Source organism: Peromyscus leucopus, chromosome 1, assembly GCF_004664715.2.
Source record: "Peromyscus leucopus breed LL Stock chromosome 1, UCI_PerLeu_2.1, whole genome shotgun sequence".
NCBI classification, from domain to species: domain Eukaryota; kingdom Metazoa; phylum Chordata; class Mammalia; order Rodentia; family Cricetidae; genus Peromyscus; species Peromyscus leucopus.
In genome coordinates, this window is record NC_051063.1 from 167,663,027 (window position 1) to 167,678,028 (window position 15,002).

At 53.4% G+C, this 15,002-nt stretch overlaps 1 protein-coding gene across 1 annotated transcript in view; it reads right to left on the reverse strand.

Annotated features, from left to right (window-relative positions):
* Positions 1-1,962: 1,962 nt before the first annotated feature.
* LOC114684654 (IgGFc-binding protein-like) overlaps positions 1,963-15,002 on the reverse strand; it is a 53,991-nt gene continuing 40,951 nt past the window's right edge. Inside the window, exons 10-19 of the mRNA XM_037200967.1 lie at positions 12,910-13,247; positions 12,097-12,670; positions 11,215-11,831; positions 10,351-10,891; positions 8,547-9,115; positions 7,651-8,224; positions 6,154-6,353; positions 3,897-4,280; positions 2,224-2,495; positions 1,963-2,129 (exon numbers count right to left, since the gene is read on the reverse strand). Of these exons, the coding sequence (XP_037056862.1) occupies positions 2,120-2,129; positions 2,224-2,495; positions 3,897-4,280; positions 6,154-6,353; positions 7,651-8,224; positions 8,547-9,115; positions 10,351-10,891; positions 11,215-11,831; positions 12,097-12,670; positions 12,910-13,247 (4,079 nt within the window). The 3' untranslated portion in view covers positions 1,963-2,119. The remainder of the gene's footprint in view (positions 2,130-2,223; positions 2,496-3,896; positions 4,281-6,153; positions 6,354-7,650; positions 8,225-8,546; positions 9,116-10,350; positions 10,892-11,214; positions 11,832-12,096; positions 12,671-12,909; positions 13,248-15,002) is intronic.

Genomic DNA, 15,002 nt, shown 5'->3' on the forward strand with positions numbered 1-15,002 from the left:
GGATGGTGGGTTCTAGAAGAGCCACTGTGGGTGGTGCCGTTCCCTAGGCAGGTGGTCTTCGGCTGTATAAAAAAACCAGCTGAGCATGAGTCTGAAAAGGAGCCAGCAAGCAGTGTTCCTCCACTGCCTCTCCGTCAGGTTCTTGCTGGAGTTGCTGACTTCCCTCAGTAACTGGTTGTAACCTGTGAAATGAAGTAAGTCCGTGCCCTCCTTAGTTGCTTTGGTCATGCTGTCTGACAGGGACCGAATGGAACAGAATGTAGGAGTAGATCGTCACTCTCCTCGGTGCTCTTGCTACACCCTTCTCTCTGCCTCCTGGCCACGCCAGTCATTTCGGAAGCTGCTGGACTGTGCTCCCATTCTCGACACCAGCACTATCAATTTCCAAGTTACAGCTGCTTTCTTTGTGGCTTCAGCTTGCCCCCAAACTGTAGCCCAGTCAGACTCCGTGTACCCCATTTCCCACCTGTCTGCTCTGCTCCCCAATGCAGAGGTCCCACTGAACCACTGAACTTGACCTCCTCTTCACGCCTTACCCACTGTGACCACACTGCCCTCAGCTCCCACCACTGTCAGTCACACGCCTTCACTCACAGCCTCCAACTATAACACTGACCACAGCTCTCCATCTATGCTGTCCAGCACCCTAGAGGCTGAATGTGGAAGACTCGGCCTGACTCGTGAAAGAAATTTCTCTATTCACTGATTCACTATTTCTTGAACCCACCCCAGCCAGATTTTCCCTTCCATCATTCCACCAGAAACCCAGTAAGGACTCAAACCAGGAGCGTCATCCTCATCTGACGCTTAATGTGATGTAATAGGAAATTAATGTGCTCCTTAAGCCTGGCTTTCAGAACCCTCCTGTGTTCGTTCTCTGGTGGTTTGAGTGGGGATGGTTCCCATAAACCGAGGTCTTTGAGCACCTGGTTCCCAGTAGGTGGCGCTATTTGAAGAGGTTTGGAGGTGGAGACTTGCTGGAGGATGTCCCTCTCTAGGGGCGGGTTTTGAGAACTCAGAGCTGTGCCCAGCTTCCTGTTTTCTCTCTGTTGGTGTTTGCAGTTGAGAAATGATCTCGCCATTTCCTGCCCTGGCCTCCTCTTGCTGTGCTTCTCCCACCATGATAGACTCCCCTCTGGAGCCAGAAGCCAAAATACAATCTTTTTCCTGTAAGGCACCTCTGGTCATGGTGTCTTGCCACAGGGTGGTGGTTTGAAAGAAAATGGCCCCCAAAGGGCGTGGCGCTATAAGGAGCGGTGGTCTTGTTGAAGGAAGTGTGTCACTGTGCAGGTGGGCTTTGAAGCTGTCTCTACTTAGGATACCACATGGTTTGGCTGTCAGTTGACTTCCTGTTGCCAGCGAGATGTAGGACACTTCTCCAGCACCATGTCTGCCTGCATGCCGCCATGCTCTCCGCCATGATGGACTGAACCTCTGAACTGTAAGCCAGCCACCACAATTAAATGTTTCCTTTATAAGAGTTGCCATGGTCATGGTGTCTCTTCACAGCGATAGGAACCCTAACTAAGACACACAGCAACAGAAAATAATTGGTTCGTTTTCCTAGTATCATCTCTGTTCAAATTTTTCTTGCTGGGGGATTCCTATAGTAAATCCTCACTTTTAACTTTATACTAGCCTTTGTTCTATTTAACGGTGATGAAACCGAGTCAGAGAGGAACCAGGCAACTCTCCAGACTTGGCAATGGTAAAGCCAAGATCTGTCTTTCTCTCCACCTTCCAGGTCTCCCCCATCCAGTCATCCATCATCTCATCCATCCACTCCTCTAATCATCTGTCTCTGTGACTCTCTCCAATGCTTTCCCCCACTCTGGCCATCTGCTTCTTCGTCTGCCCGGGCACCCACACTGCAGCTACCCGTCCTCTCCTAAGACTCATCATCATCCATGTCTCCCACGGTGGGGAGGAAGTTGGAGACAGCAGGAGGCAGACACACTGACATGCAACTTGGGTCTAGATATTTACTCAATGCTTCCAGATTTGGCCTTAGTGGCTCAGAAAAGGGGAGGGACAGGGAGGGGACACACAGGACATCCTTCAGTCACTGGAACTTCTGGAAGAGGCAGGTCTTGAAGTGTCCGTTGCCAGTGATGACTGATCAGTTGGAACTGCAAGAGACAGACATTTAGTACTTCACGCTGCAGACCGAGCACTCACCCACACCACCTCTTCCCCAGTGTGGATTCCATTCTCCATCCTCACCACGAGGAGAAGTCCTGTGCTTTCCACTTGTCCATCAGTGTCTTCCCCTGATACTTATGCACATCATTTTTCTGGTCCCCATCAAAGTTTCCACAGGCCCCACACAGCAGGGCTGCATGGTCATCTCCAACCATCACATCCAGCTGCCCATCAGTTCCAAGCCGGACCTGGACCCCTGCCTTCTGATGGACGAGCATGGAGCCATCGGGCATCTTACTCACAGACACAGAGGTTAACACTTTAGCTGGGGGATCCACGCGGAGACCATTCACCTGGTGTAGGGGGAGGGGAAATGGAACCGTGAGACTTGGGTGACAATAGCTGAGTCCTCATGCACAATAACAAAGCGAAGCGGCAGGGACAGGTGCTGGAAGGGATGGGTCCTGGAGAGGAGGGTCACATGGAGAGATGGACAGGTGGGAAGACAGCTGGAGATGGAGATGTGTCCACACACAGCTCACTGTGCATGCTCATGCCCATTGCAGTGTGACTCCCCAATTAACTTACTAATATTTTCAGAATCTCTTTGTTTAGTATTTAAGTTGTCAGTGGACAGAATGATGGATCAATGGATCCTCACAATATTCTAAGCTGGGGGAAGAGCTCCTTGGATCAGATAGATAAGTAAGCAACTGAGCAAATCTGGAGTTGCTTTTCAGGTTCTAGTTTTCAGAATGAACTAAGCCACCTCTTCCCCGTTGCAGTGTTTGTTCACATCCTCTCATTGTCGTCTTTCTCGGCTATCAGTACAACCAGGGGCTGAGTTCTTAGAGGGGACCATGGAGCCTCGAAATTAACTTGGGGAATCCCGACACTTCATGTGATACCAGCTTGGCAAATCATAGCATCCCACCCCGAGACTAGGACAGGCAGGCGGTCCAGGCTAGCTCAGTGAGATGCAGTCCTGGAGCTTGTGTTGGATCTGTTTCTGCAGAGGTGGTCAGGCTGAGGCAGGTGGCAGGCACATCCCTTCATGGAAACAAAACTGTCTAGGAATGAAGTTGAAAACCAGGCATAGGGACACTCCTCTTTAATCCCAGCACTCACGAGGTAAACACAGGTGGATCTCTGTTCAATTTACATAGTAAATTTCAGGACAGCCAGGGATACACAGATAACTGTATCTGGTCTTAAAAAAATTTAGAAATAAACTGGGTGGTGGTGGCGCATGCCTTTAATCCCAGCACTCAGGAGGCAGAGGCAGCAGATCTCTGTGAGTCTGAGGCCAGCCTGGGCTACAGAGTGAGTTCCAGGAAAGGTGCAAGGCTACACAGAGAAACCCTGTCTCGAAAAATCAAAACAAAACAAAACAAAAATTAGAAATAGACATTGACTTCAGGGACAAGGTGTAAACTCCTGACAGTGTCGCTGGGGTGTCTGGGACCGTCTCTGGGTTTCCCAGATATGGAGCCAGTCCATTTGTTTCCCCTGAGACATTTGGTTTCCTGTCACTGGTAACCAGTGGAGGCTTGATTAAGACCAACAGCAAAGCTATGCTGTTACTCAAATGTAAGAACTCAGGCCAAGGAGAGGGACCCAGGCTGACCTAAAGTACAGAGACCTGGATGAAGGAAACAGACTGCAAGGCCACTGGGTGGCCAGGATGTTGGCCACTGTGACAGGAAGAAGGAGAGCCCAGGGAAGACATCCTTGCCCTCTATGCCCAGGCTTACCCACACACCCTTGCTTTGGGTCACAGTCACCATTCCATTCTTGAAGAAGACGTGGACCTTGCCTATGACCTTGTCATTGCCATGGCGAGGCTGGACATCAGCAACCACTCGGTACCACGGCACAGTCTTCTGGAGTCCCGGGCATCGAGAAGAAAGCTCGTAGACACCAGGGGAGCTGATGGCATTGCGAGCCCCATCGAAGGTGGTGAGGTTGGCCCCCACAGAGATGGAGCAGAGACCTTTGGCTGGCCAACAATCCCGGACTCCTGCTCGGATCTCACAGACGTGGCCAAATGGGCAGCCAGCTGCTCGGCATGTCAGGCCGGTTCTTGTGGAGCAGGAACAGCGCTTGGCACAGTCTGAGGTCATCAGTGAGGTGTTCACCTGTGCACAGAAAGGGTGGATTATGTGTATTCGCGTGGGGAACCTATTGAAGCTCCTAATGAGAAATGGTGTGTGTGTCCTCTACCCAATGGTGGAGTGTCAATGACCCTCAGACTGATTTGTCAGTAAAACATAGCAGAGGCCAGGCTGTGCCGTGGTGATATATTAGGTGCACCCTAATAAACTTGCCTGAGGATCAGAGGACAGATCCAGCCACTAGATTAGACATAGAGGCCAGGCAATGGTGGCACACACCTTTAATCCCAGCACTTGAGATCTCATGGCTTTGCTTGGGAAACACACACACCTTTAATCCCAGGAAGTATGGCAGGGGAGAGAAAGGTATATAAGTCGTGAGGAAACAGGAACTTACTCGGTTTAGGCTGAAGATTTCGTACAGGTAAAAACTAGTGGCTGCCTGTTCTGTTTCTGTGATCTTTCAGCTTTCACCCTGATATCTGGCTCTGTTTTTTTTTTTTTTTTAATTAAAAGACCATTTAAGATTCAAGCAACACTGTGCCAAGCTCATGTTTTGACTCAAGAGCCTTGGCAGTCCGTCCCTTCACCACCTTGTCCCAGACTGCGCTGTTACTGTGAGAACAAGCCTGGGCTAATCCATTGGAGGATGAGTCACCACAAGGTACGGACAGTGATCCCAGCTCAGGCTGCTTGCCATGGCTTGAATAAAGCTTGTTTTCCTGAACTGTGCAGGACTGTGGTCCTCAAGGTTTTGTATTAATGGTATGAAGAGGTTGGAGACTTCATCCAACTCTGGAGTTCAGAAGTTGGGACTCTGGTTAAGTTGGGAAAGTGTGAATGATCCTAGAAGCTCTTGAAAAACTCTTATTAGCCTATGACATGTGATCATTATAACTGCAAGGGAATCTAGGACATGATAGTGTCTGGAACAAAAGAAAAGCAGGGGTGATGTGTGTTACGAGCAAACCAGCCACAAGGGGGCTGGGTGAGATTTGATTGATCTACTAGTAGGATACACTCCTTTCAAATGCATATAAACATGAAGACATAGTCATTGTAGGGGAAAAATGACTGGGGCTGGGCGTTGTGGTGCACACCTTTAATCCCAGCACTCAGGAGGCAGAGGCAGGCGGATCTCTGTGAATTTGAGGCTAGCCTGGTCTATATAGTGAGTTCCAGGACAGTCAGGACTACTTAGTAAGACCCTGTCTCAAGAACAGAAATTCCTTTTGTTTGTTATTGGTTTGGCAGGAGTTTGGCTGTGCAGATTCAGGCTCAGAAACCAGTGAGACAAAGCCGTAAGGACAGTACACATGACTAAGTTTTGTAAAGAAAGAACCCATTCTCCCTGGCAACGCTGAATGAGAAGGGAAGGGACAAAGTACTCAGGATGAAATGATGATAGTATCTTATTACAGTCCTTGACTCTCAAGTAAGAAATAGAAGATCGGCCTTGGGAAGCTGACTATAGATCAAGTCTCTAAGATGGACACTCATGAAAGAACTATACAGGGAGATGTCAGGTCACTCAGAGAAGCGATGGCAGAGATTGGAGTGGTGTGGCCAAGCCAAGGAATGACCGAGGCCGCCAGAGGGTGGGAGACACAAGGCAGAGATTTCCCTCTGTGACCTCTTAGACAGTGTCAGCTTTCCAGTGCTTCGACTTTAGTGCCGTGAGCTGGTCCTTGACCCCTGGCCTCCAGAGCTGTGGGCAACTAAGCTCTCTTGCCGAGAGTCACCTGCCGAGTCTGGGGTGACTTAGCACTGCAGACGCAGCTGGGAACAGGTGGTGGCCCCCGGTGTCCCAATCCCCGAAGAGAAACCCAGAGCACAGCAGCTCTGAATGTCCCTCCAGCTCCTCCGCCCCCACTGCCTGCTTGGAGTCCCTGCTCACCGGCATATACTGGCCATTGTAGGTGCAGCCGCAGTCGTGGGCAGGAATGCACACACCCTGGGAGAGCAGGTAGTGATTGTCACACTCACATCCTTCAAAGCAGCGAGTGGTGCACTGGGTGAGGCCAGAGAGGGCAGCGCAGGAGTCCTGGCAGGAGCTCATGCACACAGAGTAGTGGCTGTGGTCGGGACACTGGAGAGCTGGAGGGAGAGGAGGCAAGGTAGGTCACACCTGCTGCAGGACACTGACTAACCCGGCTTACTGAACTCCTAGCCCTGGCCAGGATGGTGCTGAAGATGGGAACGATGCGGTCCCCAGCCCTGTCTTACAAAGCTCACATCCAGGTTTACACATGCAGGTTTGCATTGCAGGAGAACAGTCAGAGGGGTCTGTGAAGACAAGAAATGTGAGACACAGCCAGGCCTGGAGAACGGAATGCTGGGGGAGGATGGGAAGGCATGGAGGAAGGCTGGGCGTGGATTCAGGGAATCAGCTGTAAGAAACGGATGGAATGGGGAGGTCAGGAAGAGGGCAAGGGTAGGATGGAGTGGGCAAGCAGGTTGTCAGGATGGGTTGGGGATGTGGGGCAGAAACCTCCGATGGCATTGGGAGGCTCAGGCAGGTCAGACTGAAATGGGGAACTCGGATAGTGTTGAGCTGGGGTGGTGGGAAGCAGGCAGAGTATCTAAGTTAGAGGGAGGTGCAAGCAAAGGATTGGGATGGCGCAAGAGTAAATTTGAGAATGGGGCAAGAGAAAGACAAGAATAAGTGAAAGACACGGAGCTGTCAAAGATGGGGCGCCAGGCTCCAACTAAGCACTGAGGGCTGGCATGGCTTTTGTCACCACAGGGCCACTGGGGCAGGAGAGAAGGATCAGGCTTGGAGGGAAGTCTGATTTCAGTTGGAAACGCAGCAGCTACAGAGACGTTAAGGACCACCAGGGTACACGTCCAGAGAGCACAGGGTGCATGGGCCTAGCCTACTGACTGAGCTAGAGACGGCCGAACCCGGGCTGTTTCAGTGCCGTTGGGTAGGTGACGACCCAGGTCTCCATCCCGCCTAGGAGATTGAAGAAGCGGCTCTTCCGTGGAGCACCAGGGACCATTGTTTTGGCACTGGGTGTCTGAGGGGACCTGTCCCTACCTGTAATTTGGAAAGAGGTGTATTATCTTGGATTAGGGATCTATTGTCCATGGACTTGCACTGAACACAAGTGAGGCTGCTCCATCTGAGGGAGGGGTCAGTAAGCCACAGACTCAGGACACTCAATCCATCAGCCCCCTTCCAGGTCACTGCAGAAAGAGCTGGGAACAGCTCTGGGAAGAGGTGGATGGGGTCTGGGGAGGGTGGACTCTTGACTGGAGTCTGAGACCCCAGAGCCGCAAGTAAATGGGGGAAGGCACAGAGGATGCTGGAGCAGGGTTAGAGGAGGCCCAGTCATGGGCAGAGATTTCTCCAGGGCCCAGGAGGTCCCACGAGGGGCCCACAGACACTCACGGCAGAAGCTGTCTGTCCTCCAGGGCTTCACGGTTGCACTAACTGCCTGGCAGGCTGCAGTGTAGGCTGCCAGGCTACGACAGAGGTATACTTGTTTTCTCTTATGGGCACACATATTAAATACACATTGGCGGAAGTATTCCAAGGGACTCAGAAGCTGGTGGCAGTCTTTGAAGGGGCCTTGGGGATTACTGATCTGTCCACAGGCTTCGTTTTTCTCATATGCTTCTCTCTTCTCTGCCAAGCACACAGGGCAGCCTTGGGGCCCACAGCCTTCACCACAGCCCAGAGAGGAGCCGGGAACTCGCCATGCAGCTCCAAAGGCCTCCACGTTAGGGGCCAATGTGCCACTGGGCAACACAAAGTCATCGCTTTGGTTCCCATTGAAGTTCCCACAGAGGCCACAGATCCGTCCATGGAAGGGACTAGGGATGGACATGAGGATGTGGGCATCACCATCAAAGAGAAGCTTCAGTCCCCATTTTGTCTGAAGAAACATGTTTCGGCCTTCAACAGTTATATACATGGAGCCTCTGACCACGGGCAGGGTCACCGCTTCTCTCTCCACAGTCACCTGGAGGGAGAGAGCATGTCACTTTAAAGGACAGCCCTTCCTGTCCTGCTGTAGGAAGTCGTCTCTCTTAATCCGTCATGGTAGAGCTAGGTACTTTTAGCTGGAGTGTATTTAGGCTCCCAGGGAAGGGATAGAGCCATATTTCCAGTGGGTTTCAGGCTGGGACCTTCATTTCCCCAATACCAGGTTCTGTGGTGCTCTCAAGACGCTCAAGTTGGTCAGTGTCCCCCAAGGTCCTCCAAAGTAGGGGCATGACTCTAGATGACCCCATATATGGGCCTGTGTCCCTATCAGAACACTGGGCAGGCTTGTGTCCACTCACCTGTGGCCCTTTAGCCAGGACCACATCCTGGCCGTCCACTGTAACCACCACACGTTGGGGATCACCTGCCAAGTTCTTCTCAAGCACAATGGAAAACTCCTTCAGTCCAGGTTTCGGGTGACAGACTTGTGCCAAGACGTAGGAACAAGAGCCATAAAGGTCATACACCCGTCCATCAAGGGTGACATAATGAATGCCATTAAGGACCAGCACTGATTTAAAACTTTTGGGATGGCAGGCATGGATGCCGTCCACTATCCGGCACTCCTCATGGATGCCACAGGACTCTATCTGGCAGCTGACCTGGCCACCTGGCCCACACCCACAGAGCCGCTCACACTCAGGGCCTGGGTAGAATGTGGCACCTAGCAGGTAGTAGCGTCCATTGTGGAGGCAGCCACACTGGCCCACGGGCACACAGGCGTCACCACTGAGCACAAAGCCAGAATCACAGACACAGCCCTCACGGCAGGTGGTTTCACAGCCCTCTGGGGGCGAGAGGCTCGGGCAACTCACAGGGCAGGAGTCACCACAGAGCTGGTAGTGGCTGTTGGCGGGACACTGGAGAGCTGTGGGATAGAAGAAGGAGAGTCAGGCAGAGGCAATGGTGGGACCGGAAGGGCTTGTGTGTAAGAAGAGCTGAGACAGCCGGTGGCTTGGCATGGGACTTGATGTAGAGCTGTAGTGGGTAGCCATTCCAGCCTTGATCTGGAAGTCCCAACCACCATTAAGGCTTCGATAATGATCACGCCTACAAGGCGGGGCCAAGAGAGGACCCTGAAGACCCGAGATCCGGATGCACCGCTTCTCTTGGTTCCTGGACCCTGGACGCTGGAGGTCGACCGAGCAGAGTTCTCTAGAGAACACTGCCGGACTGCGCTACAGGTCTTTCCCAGACCCTGCAACCTACCTATCCCTTCATTTGTAAGTTACCCACTAAACAAGCTTCCCTTTTAACTACGTGGAGTAGCCTTAATAATTTCACCAATATAGAACACATGGCAGGGACACTGACTTGGGACCTCAGGTGGGGGGCGTGACCAGGTCTCCCTGAGAAGGGCGAGTCATCCTGACAAGTACTACAAGTGACTGTCTGGGGGATAGACGGCATGCGTCTGACCAGAGCACACTAGAACCCACTAGGCAATGTCGGTGAGCGCCTGACTAGGGGCCCCGGTGTGTGGGAGACCAGTCAGCCTGACTGAAGAGAGTGAAGACGTGCGGACAGGACCCGTTGGTCCCTCGGACATCTTCCGTTTCAGGGTGCAACTCTGCCAGTGTGAGCGTGAGTGGCTGACACTCACAGGGTGGACCTGACCCAGCAGATGTGCCTGAAGGAGCTGCCCCACACCTCCTGATTCAGTCTGCTTGGATCTGCCAAGGACAGGTCCTGATTCCAGCTGAGGGTGTCTGATGTCTGACCAGCGTGTGCCAGGCAGTGGAGCATCTCCTACTGCTGACCACTTCTGTGTGTCTAACTGTGGGAGATGGTCCAGGGGTGTGACTCACCTGGCCTCTGACAGGGTTTCTTACTGAGTAACTCTCACTGGGTCCTATCCAAGTCCACTAGCAAAATGAAGCTCCCAGAGGGGTCTGCGCCCAGCCTTTGCCACTCTGGGTGTGTAGCTAGGTCCTTCCCTGCCCACTGGCGTTTTTTCAGTATCAGGGCCAGGGTGCATCTCTGACAGCAGGTGGTGGGGATGGGCCTTGAGCTCCACTGAAGCACCAGGACCCTTGTCTTAGAGCCCCTGGGAAGGGTTGGGGGAGACCCTGTTTGTGGGGAGCTGCACGGGTCAGTACTCACGACAGAAGTCTGGCTTCCTCCACTCTCCAAGTTGGGCCCTAGAATCCTGACAAGCCGCCACATAGGTGGCGATGGCAGGACAGAGGCCTCCTGGATGGCCCTGAACCTGGCAGGCATCCAGCAAGCAAGCCTCGAAGTACTGTGTGGGCGGCACGAGGCTGTGGCAGGGTGCCAGCGGGCCTTCGGGGGACGAGATTATGCCACAGGCGTCGGGGCCACGGAAGGGTTCCTGTTGCTCAGGTGTGCAGGGCTGTGGGCAAGGCCCAGCCACGCACTGGTCACAGTTTAGGGTTCCTCCCACCTTCCAGCCCTCAGGTTTCCCAACTGCTGTCAGGTCATCCTTGGGATTTTTGTTGTAGTTCCCGCACAGGCCACAGAGGGCGCCTGCATAGGCTGCAGGCACGCGCAAGCGCACGAAGTTGTCGCCATCAAAAGCCAGGGAGAGCCCCACGGTGGTGTTCACCACCAAGCCTATGCCACTCAGATAAGCGAACAGTCGTGAATCCAGCTGGAAAGGCAGCATCATCATCTCTTCATTCACCTGTGGATGTGGGCGGGAGAAGTGAGTTGAGACCGGTCTACACAGGTTCCAATCCCGTCCGCACCATTCAGTATCAGGGATCTTAAGCACGTGACCACTGGTTATAACAATAGCAAAGAGACTAGTGACACTTGCACTCTATGCTGCCGTCAAGTAGGTACTTTTGACAGTCCACCCTACAGAGGGATAATGGAAGGCGGAGCCTGGGGAAGACACTGCTTCCAGCCTCCCTGCTCCCACAGGCTGGGAAAGGTGCCTTGGGGAACGGCCCATCCCTCATTCTCTCCTGTACAGCAGAGGCTCCTGGACCACAGCCCACTCACCTGCAGCTGCCTGGGCCAGCGGGCGCTAAGGGTCAGGCTGAGGCCATAGATGTTCAGAGTAACAGTGCGGGTGTAGCTGACAGCCTGGCTGCCCCTGTGCTCATTAATCACGGTGACACTGAAGTATTCAGTCCCAGTGGGTGGCGCTTGGCAGGGTGCACTCAGCAGGTACTCGCAGGTGCCTTGGAAGTCAAACCGGTGCCCATCTAGAGTGATGTAATGGGGATCACCCCAGGCTTGGCACTCAGCTGTGCTTGTAGGTTGGCAGCCGAGCTGGCCAGAGGGCAACAAGGCACACTCCTCGCCCAGCCCACAGCTGGCAGATGTGCAGATCAGGGATTCACCTCCAGGTCCACAGTGACACCTCTTAGAGCAGGTGGCATCAGTCCAAAACTCAGTGCCTGGTTCATGGTATGTGCCGTTGGCCCAGCAGCCACAGCCACCGTCCAGGGGAACACACTGCTTTGCACTCAACACAAAGCCCTGGTCACACTGGCACCCCTCCACACAGGGCCCGTCACACGCAGCTGGGGTTGTGTGGCGTGTAGGGGGTGGGCAGCTGGCTGGGCAGGGTGGGCCACAGAGCTCATAGTGGCTGTTGTCAGGACAGGCGATCTCTGTGGGCAGATGAAGGGAGAGAGAGAAATGAAGAATGGTGTTGGAGTGGTCTCTGGGGACGCAGTGGGAAAGACATCAACAGAGACAGAAGGGGACCGTCAGGGAGGGAAGCTGGGACAAAGTAGAGCAGATGGAGTGAGATGGAGAGAGAGATGAGCTGGGGTCACAGACAGAGACAGCCCACAGACAGAGACAAGCAGAAGCCAGCAGAAAGACCCCAAACGGTGGGAGTGGAGCCAGCCCACCCTGGTCCCCACCACTCACCACAGCCTGCCTGAGTCCTCCAGTCCTTGATTTTGATGCCAGCAGCCTGGCAGGCAGCAGCATATGCAGCCAGTGCCTGGCAAAGTATGTCTTTGATGCCACCACCCAGACAGACATCCAGCACACAGCCCTTGAAGAAACTTTCAGGAGGCACATGGGCATGGCAGCTGGCGAAGGGGCCCACTGTGCCAGGAGCCAGAGGTCCACAGTAGCCAGGACCCTCATACATCTCCACTCGGTCCTCTGGGCACATTGGACAGGAACCCTGACATTCATTCCAGCAGAGAGGGTCCCACCCTGGAATCTGCCAGCTGCCGCCCCAGGTGGGCATTGAGGGTGCCACTGTGCCGTTAGGGAACACTAGGTCATTTTGGGGGTTTTTGTCCATGTTTCCACAGAGCCCACACACTGCACCATGGTAGCTGCTGGGCAGCGTGACCTCCACCCTCCAGTTCCAGTCGTAGGTGACCTGAAGCCCGAAGTCAGTCACCAGCACAGCCTTGGAGCCTCCGTGAAGCACTGAAATCTGCCCACCAGCCAGGTAGACAGGCAAGGCCTGCAGAACGCCATTCACCTGGGGAGAGAGGGAGTTCAGTGGGGTCAGGGAGCAGCCTATGTTGAACTGGAGCCTTTCCTGTCCTGGTTTCCTCATTCCGCCTGCCAAGGGCTTCCTCCTGACTGATATTATGGTCAACACCAGCTCTTGGGAACAAGACTGGGCAGCCGAGTCTGTTTTAAATCTACTTTGGAGTTGGTTGGGATTCCAACTCCGGCCTCTTTTGGGTACTTGAGCGACCGCCCTACTGAACGTACCTGGACTCTGCCGTTCCCTTTCTTGTGGACGGCGATGCTGGTGTTGTAGGCGGTCACAGTGACCTTCTTCACACTGGACACAGCAGGGTTGCCCTGGCTCTCGTGCTTGGTGATGACAGTGAACGGGGTCAGCCCCTCAGCACTGACCCCAGGACAGACACTTCCTGCCAGCAGGTAGCTGCAGGTCCCGTGGAAGTTGGCATTCAAGCCATCGAAGGACTGATAGTGAGGGTCTCCCCACACCCGGCACTTGGAATTATAATTGGGTATGCACACACCCCTGCCACCTTTCTCTCTGCATGTTTCCTGTGACCGACAGGTCACACCTTCGCATGGGTCTGCGGAAACAGAAGACAGGTTCTTGAGGGGCTGCGCACCACAAGCATGCCTGAATCTAACTCAGAATGCACCAGGGATATTGGCTCTGAATGTTGCCATGGGGTTTGGTTCATAGCATCCACATGGAAGTTCACAGCCATCTGTAGCTTCAGTTCCAGGGGATCGAACACCTTCTTCTGGACTCTGGCTCTCTGCTCTTAGGCTCAAGACCTCAGTCCCAGGACTTGCTGGTGAGATTTCTGTGTCTGGGGCCCCAACATTTCACACTTTGCCTCAGTCCTTGGTCTAAATCTCATGGCCTGAGGTGCTAGCTCCATTTGTGGGTGGTGGTGTGTTCTGCCTTAGGAGTCTCATCACCGAGGCTTACCTTGGAGGGCGTCCATTCCCAAGGCTCCATATTAGTGTCACTATATACTGTCTCTAGTGTGGGAACACATACACACTCTGCGCCTAGGCATCCAGCCTGGAAGCTTTGTCAGCAGAGGGCGCTAGGGAGTCTTGGGAGAGGCCCCTGTCCTGACAACCTGCTCTGCTCTTCCAGGGGCTGCTGCTGCTGCTGCTGAGCTGTGGGGCCTGTGGCAGGTGGACACGGGATCTCTAGCTAGTCACCAGACACACCAGGATCTCTAGCTAGTCACCAGACACACCAGGATCTCTAGCTAGTCACCAGACACACCAGGATCTCTAGCTAGTCACCAGACACACCAGGATCTCTAGCTAGTCACCAGACACACCAGGATCTCTAGCTAGTCACCAGACACACCAGGATCTCTAGCTAGTCACCAGACACACCAGGATCTCTAGCTAGTCACCAGACACACCAGGATCTCTAGCTAGTCACCAGACACACCAGGATCTCTAGCTAGTCACCAGACACACCAGGATCTCTAGCTAGTCACCAGACACACCAGGACCTCTAGCTAGTCACCAGACACACCAGGATCTCTAGCTAGTCACCAGACACACAGGATCTCTAGCTAGTCACCAGACACACAGGATCTCTAGCTAGTCACCAGACACACAGGATCTCTAGCTAGTCACCAGACACACTAGGTGGCTGCTTCCAGCTGAGTTTCGCCAGCACTTGGGTGGGGGATGGGCGTTCACGTCTGCAAGCCCAGCCTTGCAGGATCCTCTGCCACTCAGTGGCTGCAGGGATGTCTTCTTCAGTGAGGTCTGAGACAGTGAGGCTTAGGGTGTGGCACTTCCCAACGCCTGCCTTCCTATGTGGTGAAGGAAACCCTGAAAGGTCACTCCATGTAGCTCCTGTTGCTTGTGTCCCTTCTGTCTCCTTACCCAATAGCAGCCAGTGCTGGTAGCACCTTTCTCCGGCTCTAGTGCTATGCTCACTTGCTGCACATGCTAGGCAAGCGCCGAGCCACATCCCTAAACACGGAAATCATATGCCTTATTAAGCTTCCTTGCGATGTGACCCTGATCAATGCAGCCCATTCCTCGGTGACTCTGAAATCCTGCTCATCAGTTCTGAGTGTCTCAGCCCCACCCTCAGTTCTGGAGTTACCACTTTTTACTCATTGCGGGAGAGGGCTGCCTTCCAGGAGGGTGGTGTGAGGTTAAAATTGTGTCCTCAATTTTGAATGGGGGGGGGGTCTCTTCTGAGATCTGTGTTTCTCTTTCTTTTTTCTTTTCTTTTCTTTTTCTTTCTTTCTTTTTTCTTTTTGTTCTTTTGTTTTTTGAGACAGGGTTTCTCTGTGTAACATTCATGGCTGTCCTGGAACTCATTTTATAGACCA